We start from the raw sequence: 6,925 nt of genomic DNA, 5'->3' as shown, positions 1-6,925 counted from the left end.
ATCATCCCAAATTAAAAAGAATAGAAATAAAATTAACGACTCTATATGAAATTCCTATACTTATTTCAAAAGAAAAAACAAAAGCACCACACATTTCTGGTTTGCAGAGCAGAGAACAACAAATATTACAACCATTCCACAGTGGACTGCAATTAAGATATCTCATAACAGAACTGACCGATTTCTAGGAATCGAAGAACAGGCTCTGGGCGTATGCCTCCTCTAAAATAATTGAAGTCATAAATTGTGCTATTAAAGTGTTCAGGTCCTTAATGATCCCTTGTTAAACTGTTGCCAAATATGTGAAGCTGGGCCAAGTTATATATTCTGGCTGTTTTATAAAGATGCCTTGACCCACTTACCATGAGTTTTATACATTTTCTGACAAGATCCAAGATGAAAGCCCACTGAACTGAGTGCTCGCATCCTAACGCATGTGGAGAAGCAGGGAGAAAAGTAAGCAGCAATGTGTGCGTGGCTACGACAATATGTATATTCAGAGAAGAAGATGGGGAAGCTCTGCTAAAAGCTCTTCACGAAATACTTCCTCTCTCATATGATTAGTGGTGTATACTGGGGCTGGCGGGATGGAGGGAGGAGTATGTAAAGGGTGAACATGATTTTCCTGTTAACAGACACCAACACAAATAAATGGCACTTTTGCTTATAAAAGTTTTAGTATTTAGTTTGTTGGGCAAACAAGAAAGGTTTAATTATAACACCCCCCCTATACATACACTCGATAATTAATGAGAAGGAAACTAATTCTAGCAAAAACGATGAACGTGACTGTCGTGTGTGGCACCGGATAAACCCAAATTATTCCAAATGCAGTGAAATCCTTAATTTGTCTAAGTAGCACAGCTGTTGGATTCAGCGGCTCTCTGGCGAGAGATTAAAAGCAGCTCCCCCGCTGCAGCCACACCATGCCCCCGGCAGTGCACGCCGTATTGAACTGTGCGATGCAGTGGGGGCAGAGGGAGGGAGGGAAGGCTGAGGGAGAAAAAAAAATAAGCAGAGCGGTAACAGAAAACACTACAGCCCCCTCAAATGCAGTGGCATCCACTCCTGCACTGAAGCAGAGGTGGGAATCTCCTAAGGAACCTCTCATTCTTAGCGACTAAATATATTCCTAATATTTAATTAAAAGACATTTCTTTGGGACTGGATTACCAAATGCACCCTGGCAGTTGATTATTAAGCAGAAAGCTGACTTTAACAGAAAAGATTTGCACACCACTGCATTACTGGCTTAGGTAGACAGAGTTAAACTACATCACTTTAATTGATCAAACAGACCATTTCCTCCAGCTTAGCTGTACTGGGAACTACGATTAAAATATTTTGTGCCAAATCACTAATGAGATGAGTGTGATGATTTTAACGTAGGACAACACTTTCTCAAACCACAGAAATGTCATTATATCATCATTTTAATGCCTAGGGGATTACGTTGACCTTAAACCAGAAATAAAACACCAAAGGATGGGGATGAACAAGAGTGGAGAAGACTGCCTCCCTTAGGATGAGTAACTTCCACTGAATCCACCAAGCTGATTAGCTGTCTCCCACCACTACTGTTATTAATTTGGGAGGTAGGAGAAATAGAGGGCAAAGTGGATTGTTGCTCATGAAAACAAACAAACAAAAAAAGGGGGTGTGGGTGGCAATGTGGGTGTTTTTTCCTCTCTCTCATGACAAACCCAAATCCTGGACCTAAATTTCAAAAATATGGAGCAACTAAAACCACCACCAGTTACAGCGGGATACATAAGCACTACTGTTTCTTTATATATAGCAAGTGAGAGAAATACACTAAAATCTCAAATGAAAAACAGTATTTGAAAATAACCTCCCCAAACCTCCCCTGGGGAGTATCAAGCTTGTATCAAGCTGCAAAAAGCACCTAATATAAAGTTTCTAAATTCACAGTTGGACACTTAACAATCCACCCCCCCCCTTAAAAAAAAAAAAACAGGCTGATTTTCCAAGTGAACCTGTACATCTAGAAGGCCTTTTACTTAGGGCTGTTTACCTAGCAAATTCACAGTTATTGAAATGCATGCAACGGAGAGCCTCCCATTACACTTTCAGAAATGTCTTTTACCTTCTTTTCTGACAAGTCATGATCCAGCTCGTCTTCAGAGTCATCCTCGCTCTGCTGCTGTTGCTGCTGCTCCTGCATGTCCTTCATTTTAATCAGCAGCTCTGCCTTTGGTGCAGATGTGCTGTAGTAAGTAGAACTGGTTGTCAGGGAGATGGCAGACGGCGCACTCTGCTCCTCTTTCCTGGTAAAAAAGTCAAAACTTTCATTAACTGCCTTGACATCCTAATCACTGAAAAGAAAGAACAATCTTTTAGAGCCATCATTTCACCAAGCAAGCAGAGGGTTCAACAGAAAGCCATTACCTATGGAAATAGGATAAATACATACTGGTTGTGAAGAAAATTTGTGTGAACTCAGCACATGCCCACCAAAAGCTAGAACTGAAGTAGTGCAGAAGACCTTTCCCCATTACAATGAGTGAAATGGACCTAAGATATCTCAGGTAGAAACAAAATGTAAAGTTACATTTTACTAAGTAGTGCAAAGACCTCAGTTGGCATAGAGAGTATCCTTTCAGACTGCCAAATGTGGGATACTACAACATAAGTATTCATCTTTGATTATGGAATTACACGTGAACTGCTTGAGAAGGCTACAACTTAATTTGATAACTCATATCAAGAAAACAAAAGACCCACAGAACATCAGCATCGATGGAATTTAAATCTTTTCTTACTTTGTTCTCATTCACTTCCAGGAAATGCCTCATGCCCACTTCAAGTTGCCTTTGTAAATTTTCATCACATAAAGAAGGCTAAAATATTGTTCCTTCTCTATGCAGTTACTAGACCGGATGATCTCGGTGAAGTATCTAATCACTATGACATGGGAGAAGTTAATTATTCCTTAAGTTCTCAGACAAACAGTTTTCAAGCAGGTCTTGGGAAACTTTTCGTATTGTACAACACCGTTCTTTTTCTGTCATTAATGGTACCGTTAGCAGTATTATGCTTGACTGCTATTCTAAAGGAAAAGTCTTAGAAAAGCCCCAAACCGCACCAGCAGGAAGATCCTCCCCTTCAGTCCCCTAGGAAAACCGACACACTTTGGACGGCAGCTTACAAGGAACCACTGGCCTACAGAAAGTAATACTCACTTCTCCTCTGAAATTTTTGGAGAAGGAACTTTTGGCAGGAGCTTCCTGCGCTGCTGAGCTTCTTCTAGGAGGTGTTCATCTTTAGGGAATATTCCAACCATCAGATCCATTGTTGTTTTTATTTTCACATTAGGATCTAGTATGTCTGCCAGAGATTTATCTCTTCCCACAATCTCTCTGGCTAGTTCCTCTGACTTCCAGTCTTCAAAGGTCTTCTCTTTGGCCTTTACATAGCTGACTGCTGGCGTGGCAGCACTGCTGTCCTTCAAGTTGCTCCCAGGTTCTTCAGCTGGTTGAGGGTCAGCTGGTTTGGTTCTGGCTTCTGGCTCTGGCTCTACACCTTGCCTGGTGTAAGCACAGAATCGTGAATAGGATTGCTCAGAAGTGCTGAGTGTTTTAATTTGGTCCTTTTCCAAACCGCTGGGTAAAGCAGGAGGCTCCATAGTACTGACAAGACTTTGCCGACTCTCCTTCTCTGCGCTGCTCTCAGAATGAACTATCTTGATGGGAACCATTTTCACTGTAGTATTGTTGTCTATAACCCTTTCAATTCTGGAAAATAATGAAAATTCGTGTTTAGAAATGGAAGAACCTTACATCTCAATTCTTATCTGTAAATCAGAAGGGAAGCCCAAACATGAAAAAAGGTAGATAAGAGATCTAGGTAATGGAATATTCCTTGCACTGTATCTCAAACCCTATTCTGCCCATGCACTTTAAATAGTATTAGTTCATTTGTAAGTAATCCTAACATCAGCCTTGTGCAACACTCACGGTACAGGACTTCTGTTCGTTTCCATGAACGTGAGGGTCCAATCTCAGCAGCCAGGCCCCAGATTTGAGACAGTGCTGCGGAGCCGCCTTTTACCCCTCTGCTGCCACACATACGGAGGAAAACACACCTCGAGCTCGACCTCATTGCCTCACACAGATCCAACAGTGGCCTCAGCTTTTGGCCTGACAGGCGGCTTAGCTGCCTGGGGAGTTTGTGATGCCCTCACATCAATTCCCAGCTCTTCCAAGGGAAGAGACAACAGACCATACGGAAGCATCCTGCAGGCTAGGTCTTTGCTGAGCTACAAGAATAACAAATAATCACACATGGAAAACCTGGAAATCATTACAAACTTAATTACATGATTAAAAAAAAAAAAAAATCTGTATTTGTAAAATTTCACACAAGATACACAAGTTTAATAAACAGATCTCACCACAGTGTCCTAGTTTTCTGCTTAAAGGAGAAAAACCAGCCACTGAAGAGGATAACACACAATTCTGGATACTCCTTTTAAGGGAAGCTTATAGCAAAAATTCTGTACTGCATAGCACAAAGGGTCACCTTGGACATTCACTAAGGCAAGCTATTTAAAGAGGAGGCTAAGTTAGATTTTTTTAAATTGGACAATAACATGTTAAATAACATTACTGAAACATCTGTACTATATGTAAACCATATAAGAAACTGAAGTCTAGTTTGGTGGTTTTGAGTTTGCAGAAAGTTTAAAATTATTGTCATAATGTGGGTTTGGAAGCTCTACAACAAGTAAAGGAACATTGCCTACTAGCTAAAATATCTGGTTTCATCTGGCTGGGTTGCTTGCCGCCTTTCAGATAAGTGAGCAAGACATACTACAGCTCTTCTCCTCTAAGTGTGGGTGTGTCACTTTCCTGAAAAATAAACTTATACTTTATCGTCCTGCACTTTTCTTTCGTAGGAAATCGCAAAATCTGTTTGACTTCACAATTTTCAAAATTATCATCTTATATTTTAAAGGTGTATTTGCTTTGAAATGAATGTGCAAGCCTCCCAATAGGTATGTACTTTCCTCAAGTGCTTTGCAGACGTGCTTTGGCACACTGATCCAACTTTTGGGGCAGGTTTTCCAGCCCGTGCTGAACCCCCCCACTCCCATTCGGTCAAGGTGTTTTCATTTAAGGCGACTGTCATTTTAAAGAGCTCGCTCCTGTGGCTGCCGCTCAGCCCCAGCTCCCTGCCTGCAGACACGGGCTCTCCTCCTGGCTGCAGCAGAGCTGGGCAGAGGCCCACCACTGACCCCGACCCTTTCTTTTGTTTGTTTTTAACTGAAGCCCACATCTTTTGGACTCCGCTGGACTGTGAAGAGGAACACATTTTTGAATTTGGGGGAAATACAAGACGCGTGCATAAGTGTGTGTAGGGCAACTGGAAGAGCTGACTGCAATTCTTTACCTAAAATGTCCAGTATCTGTTTTGAGATCTCTGAGTACATTCCTCTCAGCCTAGTAAAAGATTTTCCAGATACTTAAGGCATCATCAAGTCAACTGATTTCAGTCAGAGCAGAGACAGTTCAACACCAGGTGCTACAGAAATTCTGTTTCTGCAATCACTATCCTCCTGATTTCTGAAGGTTTTCCATTTGTGGAACTGTGGCATGAAATTTTGACTTGCAGCAACTCTGCTTGTGGCCATTACGAAGCTTTACTCCAACCATGAGCACAGTCACTCCTTGACCTGAGAGTACATTTACTGGAAATCTGCTGATACACATCTACTGATGCACTCTTTTCATCTTTATTATTGCTAAACAGCTGTCTTTAGAAATAGTTGGGTTCTGCACACGACCAGTATTTCTCCACACTACGTTGTTCTACCTAAAACGCTGCAGGAAACCCTACACACTCACTCAGTTTATCCTGTTGATAAACAGGACACCTTTCTTAAAGAAGAGTGAACAGCTACATGCTGACATCCTCAAACATTAGCTGCCCACAGCATGCAAACTGGCTCATATGCAAGGAGCCAACAGAAGCAATAAGCCAGATCTAATTAATTGCATATTAAGATAAATCTACTTGACATATTTTACTCATATGAAATAAATTCCATATAGTAAATACCATATAGAATGTTCAGAGGTATGGCCTGCATGTCTTTCATTTTTTGCTATACCTGTTTTATTGAGTAATGTAATTATTAACTGAGGACAATACATTGTGCACAAACAAGAGCTGTCTGGGCTTAAGAATTTTAAATGGTAACAAAAGATTTGCAGGATAAGTGTATTATCATTCAGATATGGGCATATAATTAGGTACACCTCAGTGCTCATTTCAACATTAAAGCTTAGTAAGAAGGAAGGACAAATACAATTAGCTTTCTTTACATCCTTAGTATCTATCCATAAAGCAATACATTAAGGAAGTCAAAGCACTACATTAAGGAAGTCATTACTGTCATCTACCTTTGCACACAGATACTAGGGTTCACATGACATGTTGCACTTTTCATAGTAAACTGTATTATTACTTCATGTTAAACACACTGCAGGATGAAATCTCATTTTTTTCCCTCTGGTTATAAGAGGAAAAATATCAAGGCATGTTTAGGAAAAAAGAAGTGATTTATGTTTTCTATGTCATAAGGCACACTGGAAAACAGCATGATTGAGTCTATTCAACTATTTACATTACAGCAGAGAAAAGTTATTCCAACTACTTTTGCTCAGCGAAGCAACCTCTGCATTCATTCAGCTCCGAGGTTTTGTTTTCATTCTTTAACCATGAATTATAGTGCTGAAGGATTTATAAAAACGAAGATTCCTGAGCTTCCTGGAAGAGTGTGTTATCTTGTGGGAGAATAACCTTTTATGATGTTAGCAGCATATGACAGACAGAGCAACCAATTAATTTTAGTCAGTTTGTCTAATTCTGAGTTTATCTAGCCTGGGAAAGGACTGACGTC

General features: G+C 40.5%; 1 protein-coding gene across 1 annotated transcript in view; it reads right to left on the bottom strand.

The window, feature by feature from the left end:
• SHROOM2 (shroom family member 2) overlaps positions 1-6,925 on the bottom strand; it is a 143,579-nt gene that overhangs the window by 9,062 nt on the left and 127,592 nt on the right. The window contains exons 7-8 of the mRNA XM_009333417.1: positions 3,204-3,755; positions 2,108-2,288 (exon numbers count right to left, since the gene is read on the bottom strand). Coding sequence (XP_009331692.1) covers positions 2,108-2,288; positions 3,204-3,755 — 733 coding nt within the window. The remainder of the gene's footprint in view (positions 1-2,107; positions 2,289-3,203; positions 3,756-6,925) is intronic.

This window comes from Pygoscelis adeliae, unplaced genomic scaffold, assembly GCF_000699105.1.
Source record: "Pygoscelis adeliae isolate BGI_AS28 unplaced genomic scaffold, ASM69910v1 Scaffold69, whole genome shotgun sequence".
Classification (NCBI taxonomy): Eukaryota; Metazoa; Chordata; class Aves; order Sphenisciformes; family Spheniscidae; genus Pygoscelis; species Pygoscelis adeliae.
This window is presented reverse-complemented; position numbering and strand designations above follow the sequence as displayed.